Source organism: Dromaius novaehollandiae, chromosome 11, assembly GCF_036370855.1.
Source record: "Dromaius novaehollandiae isolate bDroNov1 chromosome 11, bDroNov1.hap1, whole genome shotgun sequence".
In the NCBI taxonomy this organism is placed as follows: domain Eukaryota; kingdom Metazoa; phylum Chordata; class Aves; order Casuariiformes; family Dromaiidae; genus Dromaius; species Dromaius novaehollandiae.
Window position 1 is genome coordinate 9,464,972 of NC_088108.1, and position 14,153 is coordinate 9,479,124.

The window sequence follows — 14,153 nt, forward strand, 5'->3', positions numbered from 1 at the left end:
TGTAATATCTCATTCTATCCTCAGCTGCAGGAAAACACACAGTTGTGAAACAGCAGCTTCAGACCTGATGAGAATATCACACTTTTGATGGTGTCAGATCCTTCATTTTTTATGAGAAGGATAAGACAACAGCTCAGACACCCAAGCAAGCTACCAAAGCTCAGCTGTTTAACATGGCACGCTTCACCTCACGATTTCTGCATATTCTCCTCCTCCTCCTGCCAGTCAGAGCTCAGCCGACAAACCAAGACACACAAGTGCACAATGGTAGCTAAAACCTAGATAAAACTGAAGTTAGTATTTTTAACAACTGCAGCAACTTGCTAAATTGGTATGTGAATCAATTACAGCTTGATTTAACTTGTTTACAAAATCATTTTTAAAAGACAGGCTTCACAGTTTAGTGTACTCCAACAAAGCCAAAGTGAGAATTAAGTACAATTTTGATTTCAGTGATATTTCCAATGTTCAATACAATTCTGACCTTGCTGCAACAACGGTCATAGGTCAAGTAAGGAAAAGAGTGGGAGTTAACAATCCGAAACAAAATATACCTCATTTGTCAGAGATTTGAGATACGCTGTAACACAGCAGGGGAAGGAGGAAACAGAGAAGATGAGGGAGGAGAAAGCCACACAACTCCAACTGACTAGCTCCTTTTACTCACAGCAGAACCACCAAGGCACAAAGTGATTCCCCAAAGTGCTAACGAGGAATACATTTATAGCAGAGTCTTTAAGCTACATATTAATGCTCACTAGCATTCCAAAGGGAAGGTCTGAGGTTTGACTCAACTTCCTTTTTCTGTGACACTACTGTAATAATGACCTTAACCTTTGTATTCCTACATTAGTAAACAGTTATATTCCCTGTCATTTTCAATAAAAAGTAAGATCTTGTAAATTTCTTTGCAAAGATCATCATCTTTGCAGGAAGAAAAATTTTAAAGTAGCACATATTAGGTAATATATTACCATTGTAATATCTCCCATGTTGTAATTTGAGTTTAGGATCAGATTGAGAACACCTCTGTCACTGTCTTCTGCAGAGGTTGCAGCGCAGGAAAATAAAACATGCAAAACAGCACTGAGACAGGGCACTGCATACAGAATGAAGCTCTATCATTAATAAAATACAAGTGTTAGAATAGAGGCTTGAAATATTAATAAATGCTTCCAGAAACAGAGTTATGAGTGGTAGACCTTAAAATTTCCTTAGTTTATTAAATGATTCCACGGCACAGGCTGCTTTCCATATGCATAGCTTTGGGTATGCAGTCACGAAACAGAGTTGGGTTACCCAGACAAACACACAGTGCTCTTTAGCCAGTACTGCAGACGTACGTGTATGTGGTAGTGTGCACAAGCTGAGATCTCTTTTGACGTTCCACCTGAAGAAGAAACTCCTGGCTACACTGATAACCGCGTTTTGCTATCATGCCTTTGTTGAACAGTGATTTTGTTTCTGCTCCTAAAATAAGAAGGCAAATAGGGAGTAGAGCGTCAGGCACCGATTGGCACATATTCCATTTGGAGCATGCCTGCCATTACTATAAATTCCACTGTAAGGAGAGTGATATCAAACAGCGTTGGCAGGTAGAAACTCTAACGTTTATATATATATTCTTTAGATATGAACTAGCAAAAAAGAATTTATAGTTCACATACTAGTTTAAGTTCATAAATCCTATACAGATAAATGCATCTTAAAAAGAAAACCCTGAAACAAAATACTGAAGTTAATGCTGTTAATAAATTAGGTTAAAAAAATAACAGTTAAAAAAAAAGAGATGTTTCCATGTTCAAGAAACAGGTAGACTAAAGAGATCTTAATCAGAATAAAAAAAAATCTGAAATGTTTTAGAGGTTGTATAAACTGTATTAATTATATTTCATATATGCTTTATATTACTCTGTTAGAAGAGCATAAAAATGTAAACATTTCTTGGCTTTTTCCTCCTATTAGTTTGAAACAGTCTACTCACAGTCCATGCATGATCTTTCCATCAGATATCTTCAGTGACTGAAGACTTGGTTTTAAGACAAAGCAATTAAGAACTGTAATGAAAACAAAATCTAGAAAACTATTGTAGCCTAACAGTACTTTCGCATTCACTTGATTTATTTAGCATAGCCACAGAACAAAGTAATTTGTACATTCAGTCACATTAAAAACAGAAGGAATTACAAAGCAGTCCACATTTAATCTAAGTGCATTCCTTTGGAGTAACACAGTTCCTTTTGTTTCACTTGTACGTCTTCATATGCCAAAGGCCATCATTTAAATAATGGATATTTTCGATACCAATCCCTTTGTTGACCTTCTCACTGTAGAACAAGGAAGAAGGTACATAAGTATTAGTCAGTCAGGTCAAAGATTAAAGCAGTAAGAAATATAATAGTTAAAGTACAAAATACAGTATTTATCAATTGAACAGGCAGAAGCTATCATCCATAAAGTCATAATATCACACACAGGTGGAAAAGAAAATATTTGTTATTACATGTAACCACATTGCTGTACGATAAGACAATATTTGCTTCCAGGTTTTGTCAGCAACCTACCACTGTATTTTTTAACTGCTTCTTTGTGGGAGACAGTTCTTCACACAACACCTGCTACTTTTGTTAACTGCTTCATTCCTCTGTCAAATTAGTACAGCAATTGTGAGTGACCTTCTTCCCTGCACACGTGGTGGTGTAACACAAACAATGCTGGAATGCAGGATTTGACAAGTTCCGGTTCCAGATGTGCCACTGACACAACCCAACGCAGGTGATCTGCTTTGCTACTCTTTGCAGGACATCTACCCACTCCATAAAGAGCCGCAAACGCTAAATTTACATGCCAAGGACTTGCAACATGTTACAGTTGGAGATTATCCCTCTACACCTTTTGAGTTGTATCTTTTAAATCTGGTTTTGTGCATCTCCATTGGATTTGCCTGTATCTTTTCTCCAGCAGACTATTCCATGGGAGAATCTAGTTTTGTCACAATAAGCAAGACATTCTAGGACTAAGAACAGGCTTCGTTCCTCTGGGAACATGATTTACTGTACTCACACTAAAGTGCTCCATTATCCTGACAACTTGCCCGAAAGTAAACAGGAAAAAATTATTGGTTTATTGGAAATAATTAACCAATTGTTGCATTATGTATCATACTCACTCCAAACAGACATCACACTATTTCAGTTTTTTGTTTTATAGTATATCATGCAAAACAGTATTCTAACAGACCGCACAGATTAATATTAATCACTTCATTTTCCTCTCCATGCTGCTTTTTTCTCTTCAATTTATATTGCTTCTCACAGGAACCGGATATTCAGCAGTTAGGCTGCTGAATTTGAACATGGGATTAGGATTAGAGATATTCTAGGCCTGCAGTGATCACAGCAGGTCACACACACAGGGACGCAAGATCTCCCTTCTTCCCAGCTACTCCGAGTCTTTTGAAGGCAGTGTGAGCATCCTGAGGAACGTAACTCCTCAGCAGCTAGAGCAGGTCCAAATCTGTGTTGCTGCAGTCCCACTCTACCCTTGTCCTCACTAACGCACTCGCGCTCTCCCTCGTGCTGCCCTTACCACTTATGGCTGTGCAGTGACCGAGTGCAGAAGATGGATCCAGCTGAGAATTATCCCCCACAAAGAAGTGACTTGTTTTCATCACAGTCAACTTTCTCACCCACACGGGTGCTGGAAGGGGCTGGAACCAAAGCAGGACAGACCTGCTGGGTGCAACTTGCATCTTACTACAAGTCATACAACTTAAAATCACAAAATGATTTAGGCTTCTGATAACTTGGCATTACTTGAATGCTAAGGACAATTAACATGCATTTCCTTCCAATTAACATCCTCTTTGCCTTCTCAAGTAATTTTTCACTTGATGTTTATCCCTTGGACACACACTTCACGAGAAGCTTAGCTAAGCTATTAAGCATGCCAGGCAGGAATGCTGCATGTGGGAGCAAGGCAAAGAAAGACAGAAGGTCACAGAGAAAAGCCTGGCTGATCAACCAAGAACCAGCAGGACTTTGATCTCTGCTATCCCTGCAAACAAAAGCACTTCAGTACTTTCAGCCCCCTCAAATTCAAATTATATCTCTTGCCAAGTCCAGCTAGTAAGTAGTCCATATAGATATTTCTTTGTTCAGCAAGATCTTTGAGAAAAAATGATCAGAGAGGAAGAAATGTTAACATTTTAAATGTTAATGGCATTACTGATGTTGTGTGTCTTAAAATCCATATTCCCATAAAATAACTGTTTTGATTCCATTTGGTAGATAAATAAGTAGGAGAGATATTCTCTGTCTCTTCTTCTCCAGACTGAACATTAATCAACAAAATGAAGGTTTAAATAAATTCCGTATTTGAAAGAAATATGCTGCAACAGTGATTCAGTAACCATGGCAGTGGTAGTTCTATTCCAAACTAACACAGGAATTATGACATGGGACAGGTTATATTTCAATTTTTAAAAGACTTACATGTCCTCAGCTGACATCTTCATTACTCCCACACATAATGCATGTTGTTTTCCCTCTGCCATTATTGCCTACAAATTATTGCTAAGGAAAATGGATTTTTAACTATTCCAGAAAAATTAAAAGCAATAACATGAGGAAATCACTTCTCAAAGAAAGTATCAAAATCCCTAGTTGAACTTTTGCCCCTTTAGTAATTCTAGAGCACTAGCTTTTGAGGATAAGCAAAATAATGTGCTGTATTTAACAGCTGAATCACCATGCACAGAACTTAAAACATTTATGACCCTCAAACAGCAATTACATTAAGAAAAAAACCTTCCAGCACTACATTTAATTTCTTCCTTTCTGCCAAACAAGGAGATGATAAGTCCCTCCCTTTCTAGAACAGTATTACAACTACACAGAGGTCCATTTTAGATTCCAAGGTACAGAAGAATAGCAAAACAAATCTGAAAATGTAAGTGTTGAAATCAGATGAGTCTTTTTTAAAGCTCAACAACACGAGACGCTAACTACTAATCTTTTCCTATAGCATCTGAGTAACAACAAAAGCAGCAGAGTTTGGTATCATCAAGGTTGTATTTGCTCGTGATTCCTTTCTCAGTAAGATAATAGGCAGGAGTGAATTAGGATACTTTTCTTATTTCACAAGTTCATCAGATGCACAAAGCAAAGCCCTGACTAGAGCAAAGCTCATCACAAACCTCTCTCCAAATTCAGTCAGAACAGGACGAAGTTCTTCTACAACTGAAGGAGGTATAAGATTAAGGGGAGAGTGGACAAATTCCATTGTACCTCATCTCTTTGCACAGTTCTGCATAAATTCACAAAGGGGCTCCACTTATCCATTAGATTAATGAAACAGCATCCCACTTTAGTGGGCACAGCAGGAACAGTTATTTCGGGCTTGGAACACCACAGTAAGTAGAAAGAATTAAGAACAATGTTTACTCTGTCAAGTAACATCTCATTATCTGCGCCTCTTTTCAGGTTATTAGTTATTCCATGAAATACTATTAAAATCCAAAGTAATTCAGATTATGATCAGCTGAGAAAACACAAACAGAAATTTACTCATCTCACAGCAAGTGGTAATTCATCATTAAAGGATACAACAACAGTATCAATGGCAGCAGGGTAAAGTTTTGCTCCAGGAGATGTCAGGCCAGGGCACATTATATTAGCTCCACTTAGTACAAATTTAATCGCTCCTTTATCAACCTGCTGATGTGGTAGAATAAATGGATCTAGGAGGGGAAAGATACAGTGTTACAATTAATGTGGCAAGATGACAATAGGAACGACTCATTACCAAGTCAGGTTAGAAGGGGCAGTTAGATGTATGCTGTGCTGAGAAGGTAGGAAGTTTGAGAAACAGTTACCAGAGCTCCTGTGGGGCAGTACTGTCCCCAAAGAACATGAGTACTGGTGTCCCAGTTCACATTTTTTCCTCAGAACCAAACCCTAATCCAAAACTAAGCCTCCTGCATACACATGGAGCCTCTATACAGAATAACAATTCCAACAAGCTTTCACAAATGAAAGCAATCACTTAAGTGGCCACATACAAGGAGCCTTAAATCCCCCAAATTACAGGTATAACCTCTTAAATGAAAAAATAAAGTTTAATGTTAATAGGACCAAAAAAAAAGGCAAAAGACAGACAAAAGTTACAAAGACTGACTGTCAGTTCTCACAGCCACTCTTCAGGTGTCCACAGCTGCTTGAACTGTTTCAAACACAGTTTTCAAAGACTGGGATCTGACTGAATAACATCTTTAGGAACACCTGAGCTCATCAGAACCACAGCAACACAATCAAGAACAGCAAGAGCAGCACACAAAAAAAAACATCCAAGAGATTAAGTTTTGAGAAGTTAAAACCATGCAGTATAAGTTCCTGAAGAAGAGAAATAATAATACAACATTAACTGATGATTAAAGAATATTTTTGTAGCAAGCATCTACAAGTATTTGAAGGCAGCAAAAAGGGTTTAAAGGAACATCGCGAGAATAAAAGTATACAGCATGGGGCAACAGGACCAACAACAAGAAATTTAGACTCAGTCTTCGGGAAAACTCTCTCAAGAATTTTTAGAGCACTTTGTGCTATTTAACTCTTAAAAATGAAAGTTGGGGTTGCTTAACATCTAGCATTACAATAATTCTGGAGAAAGCAATCCATATAGGCAGTTGAAATATCAAAGCAATATAGTATATCTTCTAACCTGGATCTTATCTTTAAGATCTATTCTGGAACCTATCTATGCATGTAAATAAGTTCTTTTTAAGTCAGTTCTACAGAAGCCCTATTAAATCCTCCACTCACCCCTTTCCCCGCCACCAGAGCTGTCCTCAGGAAACTTACATTTGTGGAGTAACCTTAACGTTGGGTAAAAAATCCCTTCTCTTTGCCTGAAGAACAGCAACTCCCCATTCACAGTGAGGATTTCTATATGTTCATGACTGCAAGACAAAAAAAAAAAAAAGTTATTCAAGTAACTACTTAACCCTTTGATATTTTAGGTTAAATATTTCAATTTATACAGTCTGGTCTGTCTTAGCATCTGAGAGTTAAGGCAGTAAATTAACAGGAAAATTTGGAACAAAAAATATTGTCCTGTGGTATGCCCTATTCTTCAATATTTGCCCCCCTGCACATTTTCTTCCCCTCAAAAAAGATCTGCAGACAAACATCCAGCAGTTCTCAAGCTGATTTTTATTCCCCAAATTGCATAAAGGGAGCAGGCAAGGAGAAAGAAATTGGCAAAAATATACTACTCTGTATTCCTCCCCCCCCCCCCCCAAGAGAAAGAAAAATCCAATCACATATGGAAGCCTAAAATTAGTAAAAATAATACTAGTGGAAGCTATCCAAATAAGTTTGAGCTTTCACAGCCATAAAGCTGAAAGCTCCCCTTAAAAGACCAATCCCTGAAGAGTCCCTGAATACGTTGTACATGTACTCACTACTAAGGGATATTTTTATTTTCTTCAAACATCCTCCTAACAATCTTCAAAAACACGAGCACATGCAAACTTTATGGTTTGGCCATAACATGCACTATTATAAGAAGTGATACATACTTCTCAAAAACATTAGGTTAATCTACTACAGAAAGTAAGCATATAAACAAAGCCATCCAAATACCTTAGAAGCACAAGTTAAGAGAGAAGAAACTTACCATCTTACTATTTTGACAGGGTCTTTCTTTGGCATGATCTGGTTTAGCCATGGTTCAATAACAGGAAACTGATCTATCAGTTGATTCTTAATACCTTTAATAACTGAAGTCTTCAGCTGGATGCAGTTTGATACATTCTCCTTTTCATCAAATCTGTCAAGTCAGTGAGAGCATTTCAAAAAAGCAGCATTTGCTGCCTAAAAAATACCAAACCTGAGCAGCATTTTAAGAAATGCTTGCAAACTGGCTACAGCAGTATCACAGCTGTCCAACTTTCGAGTCTCAGAGATTGTTCACAGGGCTTAGATTTGTCCCCTGGAGACGCTGGGGGGGGGGGGGGGCGCGGGGGGAGGGCAGGGGAAATGTCTCCCTAGTAGCCTGTTTCTTCCTCAGAACTGTGTGCACACCCATGAAATGCCCTTTGCTGTCTCACAGCCACACCTCGGCACACAGGGGCATTTCATCCATCAGCAAAATCTAATTTTCTACACTAACTTTCATAACGCTGTTCATATGTGTTTATGAAAAGTCGTTCAGTTTTACCACGGACACATGAATCGCGCTTTATATTACCCGAAAGCTGAGGCAACTTAAAGATTCCACTTAAATTAAACAAGTAATAATTTAAAAAAAAAAAAAAAAAAAAAAAAAAAAAGCATACTACGCGCCGGACCAGCCAAACCCCGCGTGCCCGGGGGCAGCGCCGCAGGCGCCCAGGGCCCCGCGGAGCCCGAGCGGCCGCCGGGCCAGGCCGGAGCGCGGGGCCCGTCCGGCAGGAGCGGCCCCGGGACGACAGCAGCAGCCCCGCGCCGGGCCGCGCCGGCCTCCCCCGCCCCCCGGCTCGGCCCGGCATCACGGCAGCCCCACGGGGCCGGGGGCCCGGCTGGGCCGGGCGGCGCCGCACTCACTTCTTGAACATCCTGGGGGCGGCGGGGGCCGGGCGGGCGGGGCGGGCGGGGGACTGGGGCCCGGCGGGCGGCGGCGCGGGCAGCCACGGCTCCTCGCACGAGGCTCCCGTCCCGACCCTCCCCTCCGCGCCAGCCGGAAGCGCCACGCGCTTTACGGCCTGTCGCGCCGCACCATAACAACGCGACGCGCGCAGCCTCACCGGAGCGGCCGGCAGCGCGGCGGGGACTACAGCTCCCAGGAGCCCGCGCGGCGCCCCCGCGCCTGCGCCCCGCCCCGCGCCTGCGCGGAGCCCACTCCCCGCGCGCCCAACGGCCGCCGCCTTCCGCCCCGCGGCGGTGCCGAGCCAGCCGTGCGGTAAAGGCCCGCCCCAGTTGGCACCACGCCTGCGCACCGCCGCCCCGGGCAGGGCGGCTTGTGGCTGTGCGGCTGCCGGCTCGGGAGCTGGTTCCAGTCGGACACGAGCCGATGTAATCCCCCAGCCCCATTTTCCGCTGGACACGCTCCTGCGGGCACCAGAGCAGCTGTAGGCAACGTGATGGCAAGCAGCAGTGTTAAGTGGCCGCTGCTATCTAAGCCAGTCCTACTGCCGGAAAAGTGTGTGTGAAAGAGTGGACCGAGTGGCTGAAAACAGGCTGGTGTATGCATGCATGCATACCTATGATACACACAGTAATCAAGAGGAGCCTTTGAAGAGTAGGCTTGACCTTAATAGGAAATTCAGGGAATTCCACTTCCCAAATCCCTCCCCGTGCCTTCGTTGTGGCCTCGGCTTCCATCCTCTGCGCCTCAGCTCACGGCCCTCACTCACCAGACCCTCTCTGCGCCTCAGGTGGTGTAAAACGCCCTCCGGAGGAGCTCAGGCTCTGCAGGAGCCGCAGGCGTTAAGTACTTGCACCAAAAAAGCTGAGTAAAGACAAAATTCCAGCACGTGATTTTTAGGAGATGAAACTCAAAAGCTCGGAGAGACTAACAGTAGGAGCTCGTGAAATTCACACCAGACACACTGGCACCCCGGAGTTGCCTCCATTTATCTACCACATTCTTCTGACCAGAAAAGCCTGTCTGCATAGTTTTCACTATGACACAACTACTTTAAAACTCAGCAGATGCCTAATAGCCAATGAGTATCAGAGGGAAACATTTTATTGTGATTTCTCATTGCTGGTCAGTGCAATGTTAAAACATTCACATTTACCAGTAAGCTGCACAGTTCAGATAATCACATAAAGGCGTATACGAAAGGGCAATTTAACCTAATCTCTGTCTCTGCCAAAATGAGATTGGTTCCCGCATTGAACCATCAGTGCTTTTTTCTACCTAAATGAATTTAAAAAACAGAGAAAACTTCCAGTCAGCTACATTAGACCAACAGACTCTTAAAAGGAAATAGTACAAATCCTTTTTCCTGGCACCATATTCACACCTAAACTACTCTGCCTCCTTCGCAGTTTTGTAAGAACTATTGCATTCCACTTTGCAAATCTGTTCCGCGGCAGTTTACGTTACCTAACCGAGGCTGCCACCCCGTGCTCTCCTCACCCCAACACGTTCTCCCAGGCCCTCATGATAAACTAGCTGAAGGACCTGATTTACCCCAGAACTAAAATTAACCCTATCCCCCCTCAAATAAAAGGGTTTCCAGCTAGATCAGCCCAGGGAACAGGCTCAGAGCGCTACACCTCCCAAGCATTGCTGCTGCCGCACAGGATACGATGAACACTTGAGCAGGGCCGCAGAGGAGCCCACACCTAGACAGGCTCCAGCCATCTCGCAGCTGCGCCCTCGTTTATCTCATAACCTCATCGGTTCTAGTTTGTTGTTTCTGGTCTAACCACACGAGAGTCAGACCCCTACTTTCTTTCAAACATCATTCCCCTTAGCATTTTGATCATTTTTATTGCTCCCCTCTGAGCCTTTCCACTTTTGCAGAGCCATTATCCATCCCCAGGATGGCTGCAGCGCCCTGGCACCTCAGCTCAGCACGCGGCGCTGCCAAGGCTGCGCAGGAAACAAACCTGGACGCTCTCCTCGCAGCATCCGTGCTGTGGGACTACCAGGAGCTACAGCAGTAAAGCTATTTTTGTTTTTCAAGACAGCAAGATACAACCTGACTTCAAACGTGCCATTGTCCTATTAAGAAACTATTTTTACACAGTCACTTTTGAAAGTAAAATCATGTTTCTAAAAAGAAGTACCTGATTTTTTGCAAAAGGGAATCTCAGCTCAAACATGCCACTTAAATGGGTAAAATTGTTTGTTATACATTTTATACACATATTAAAATAACAATAATACTTAGTCAAGATAGTATGAATTAAAAATACATTTTCAAAAAGTCACTCTCCCCCAAGGGCAAATGTATTTTCTAAAAGTTTAAAAAGTTCCCTCGCAAACACATTCTCTAACTGCTGTAGATGTGTACCTGCCTCTGATGCAAGAGCCATGCACTGGATGGACTGATCTGATATTACTGCTCTCATGTTCCTGATTCCAACAACAGAATTTTGTTCTAAACTACAAAACTGCTACAGAGGATAGACTTCAACTTTAAAAACAAACTAATTTCTTAAAACTGTCAAACCATTTTAAAGTATTCAAATTGATCAAAGATACTTTGCTTGTAGTTTTTTAAAGCACATGTAAAAACCTACTTTTGTCAGAACATGAAGAAAGATACCGGATGGAGCAAGAATTCATCTCATTTTAAGATCTTTGGCATGCCCTTCTGTCATATTGCACAACAGTGTCTTTATTTTGCTTTCACAAGAACAACTTGCTCATTATTTGCAGGCATAGCACTGTTTTCTCAGGTATTGCACCACTTTTTGTAAAAAAAAAAAAAAAACCTTCAAAAGAGAAAGGAAGAGTTAATAACTACTATTATTTAAACACAAAATATATTTAACAGGAAAAAAATGCAGGCACCTTCAAAATAGCGAAGCAGAAGTTATTCTTCCCCAGTTTGAGAACAGGAAACAAGGTCCTATCTCCAGGATTGTGAAAGAGGTGTGTTTGTTGTCAAACAGTGGGTACTGGGGCCAGTCAGGAAACCTGTCAGAGGATAAGGTGACGGTGCCATGTGCCATCCTTCGGGGTGGAGGAGAAGCAGAACAAACCCGGCTTCCATGAAGATCTCAACCGCCAAACAGAGAAATGGGTTCTGGTGCAGACAATTATGCTTTACAGGGTTTATTGTGGATAATAATGAAATTGTATAATTGTGAATAATAATGAAAACCATAGATAGGGGATTTTATCATATTGCTCTTTATCTCCTTGAAGAGCAAACATGCATGATTTTGTTCTTCATGCAGCGAACTGCAAGAGCAGCCTACATATGGGCCACAATTCTATTTCCTTTGAGAGTAATGGGAACTATCACTGACATAAAGGGGAGGGAGGAAAGGACAAAAAAGATCAGGTAATCATTTTGCTAAGTGCTACACAAAAGGAAATCAATCAAGGATGTCAATCTTGATATTATATAATTAATTAAAACCTAGCAATTAAGAACAATAGTAGCCATAAAAAATAAAATTGTGCTTTTATAAACAGTAAAATTATTCAAATTGTAAAATACAGAGTTAGGAACACATTAATATTAAAAAAACAGGAAAGGAAAGAACTGTAGCATTATACAAATATTCAAGCATTTAACTTTAAAATACTCTTACTTCGTAGCATCACTTAAAATAGTAAGCTACAATCAAGGATCCAATTTTAACTGAAGCACAGTAACATTGCTCATGCTCAGGTTAGAAAGTGAGAGGGAAAATTTGTCACACCGACAAACTATTCCATACATTTTTTGTGTTCCTCAGAATACCTTTTTTAATAATACTTTGCCAAGTTAACTCTCACATACAATATTAGAAACCTAAGGCAAAATCTCTTACCCTCATAAAGGGTACCCTCATAATAAATGGCATGTCACTGAAACCATCTGAAAAATTGGTTTCACACAAGCAGAAAACAGCAAGATCAGCTCATAATTCAGAAAAATAATGCTTTTTTCAACCTGGAAGCTCTCATCTCCTTTCTTCCGGAAGCTGAATTCATCTGGCTCACTGACTCCCTTCAGAGCAGAGCTAATCTCCAGTTTGGTCTCCACACCTCCATCTTCTCTTCCAAACACCCAGGCTTTTTGTTGGTGTAGCTGCACAGACTTCAAGGCTAGCTAACTCCTTGCCCAATATAAACTTGCTTGCATAAAGAATTTGTGAAGAAGATCCTGAGCCCTTAGACTGAAATTTTGTAAGCCAGCTCTCATTGCTACTGAGCCTCACCACCAAAAAGCTGGGCACCGTTGCTCTGGTTGCACAGTCACTTCTAAGTAACAATTTTAAAAGCATGATACCTGGATAAGACTGGCAAAGCAACTGGGACATCTAGTAAATAGATCGACAACCCCTCCTGCTCCTAGAGAGATCACCTGGCAGGATCATATTCCAAGTACAAAGGATTCAGAATTTTCCCTCTCCTCCATCTGTTTCAGTGGGAAAATGGTGAAATCCATTGCACCCAGCTTCCCCTCCGTCTCCAGGACTGTCCCTCCTCTTCCCCCTCCCTCCAGGACACCCCAGACCACGATGGGTTAGGAGCTACGGAGCCGTGCGTGCTCGCTGGCGGGACACAGCGCCCGAGGAGCTGACTGCTGCCGAGCTGAACGATGAGGAAAGGACAACCCTACTGCTTCTCCAGCAAAGGGGACACCTCCTCCCATCTCCTCTTTTATACTCAGTTTCACAAATCATGAATCTGGAGAAATCTAAGCTATGATCTCTACACCTTTGACTTAATTTGGCTTGAGTAAACGACAATTACTGAGAAGAGAGGAAAACCTGACGGCATACTCATTAAAGCTTTGTTTATTTAGCAAACCCATTTACTTCTATTATACATGATTTGGAATGTAACCTCATGACTGCTTTTGCAACTATATAACTTTTTCTGCATCCAGTCAGGAACAAACTAATGTATTTTTTTTAATCTGGAAAAAACATTTTTCTACACAACATTATGATTAGGTTTCAGGCTGTAGGAGCTGTCTGAGAGTTACTCAGACACAAAACATGCTCCAGAAAAACCTCAGGAAAATTACATTCATATCTGTACGAACCACGGTTTCTGTCAAGACAAGTTAGCCTATCTTCTTCTATCAAAATCACCCCTGCCAAGAGCCTTCCCCTGAAGAGCTCCTGTCGGAGAGGCAGGTGTAAACTCTCAGCAGAAGTCCTTTGAGAGTCGCTCCTGGAACAAAATCTCATAGCTTGTGTTGTTACTTTCTCTGCAGCTATTTCTCAGCTCCGGCTGAACCATAACAGTATTCTTGGAGAGTTCATGTTTTCTTTGATAACAGAAAAACACCAGCATCACAAACAGCCACTGACAGGTCACAGTTTCTATTTTTGCTTCCAAGGTTTCTTTTTTTTTAAGTGCTAAGCTTCAGCCCAATGCAAGTCCATGTGCGTTAAACACATTTGAAAAGCAGCGCGATATTAAATAATTACATTGTTTATAAAAATGAAGACAAAAAAACCCTCCTTTCCCAAAAGGAGCCAACAGAC

The 14,153-nt window shown here is 41.5% G+C and overlaps 1 protein-coding gene across 2 annotated transcripts; it reads right to left on the bottom strand.

Moving 5' to 3' along the window:
* Window positions 1-2,100: 2,100 nt before the first annotated feature.
* MCTS1 (MCTS1 re-initiation and release factor) lies at window positions 2,101-9,665 on the bottom strand. 2 transcript variants are annotated; one of them, XM_064518186.1, is made up of 6 exons: window positions 9,395-9,665; window positions 7,678-7,830; window positions 6,822-6,958; window positions 5,607-5,740; window positions 4,494-4,561; window positions 2,101-2,327 (listed from the first exon to the last, which is right to left on the bottom strand). In XM_064518186.1, the coding sequence occupies exons 2-6, from the start codon at window positions 7,710-7,712 to the stop codon at window positions 2,246-2,248; spliced, it is 456 nt and encodes a 151-aa protein (XP_064374256.1). In that variant the 5' UTR covers window positions 7,713-7,830; window positions 9,395-9,665; the 3' UTR covers window positions 2,101-2,245. The 2 variants fall into 2 exon arrangements, with proteins under 2 accessions (XP_064374256.1, XP_064374255.1); XM_064518185.1 differs by lacking the exon at window positions 9,395-9,665 and adding an exon at window positions 8,586-8,754 and having other exon boundaries at window positions 6,861-6,958.
* Window positions 9,666-14,153: the final 4,488 nt, after the last annotated feature.

Coding starts and splice junctions, on each gene's coding strand:
- MCTS1 (XM_064518185.1), bottom strand. Junction 5,741..6,860: donor GTTAAGGTTACTCCACAAAT/GTAAGTTTCCTG, acceptor TTCCCCTCCTAG/ATCCATTTATTCTACCACAT. Junction 4,562..5,606: donor CTGCCATTGATACTGTTGTT/GTATCCTTTAAT, acceptor AATAATTTGTAG/GCAATAATGGCAGAGGGAAA.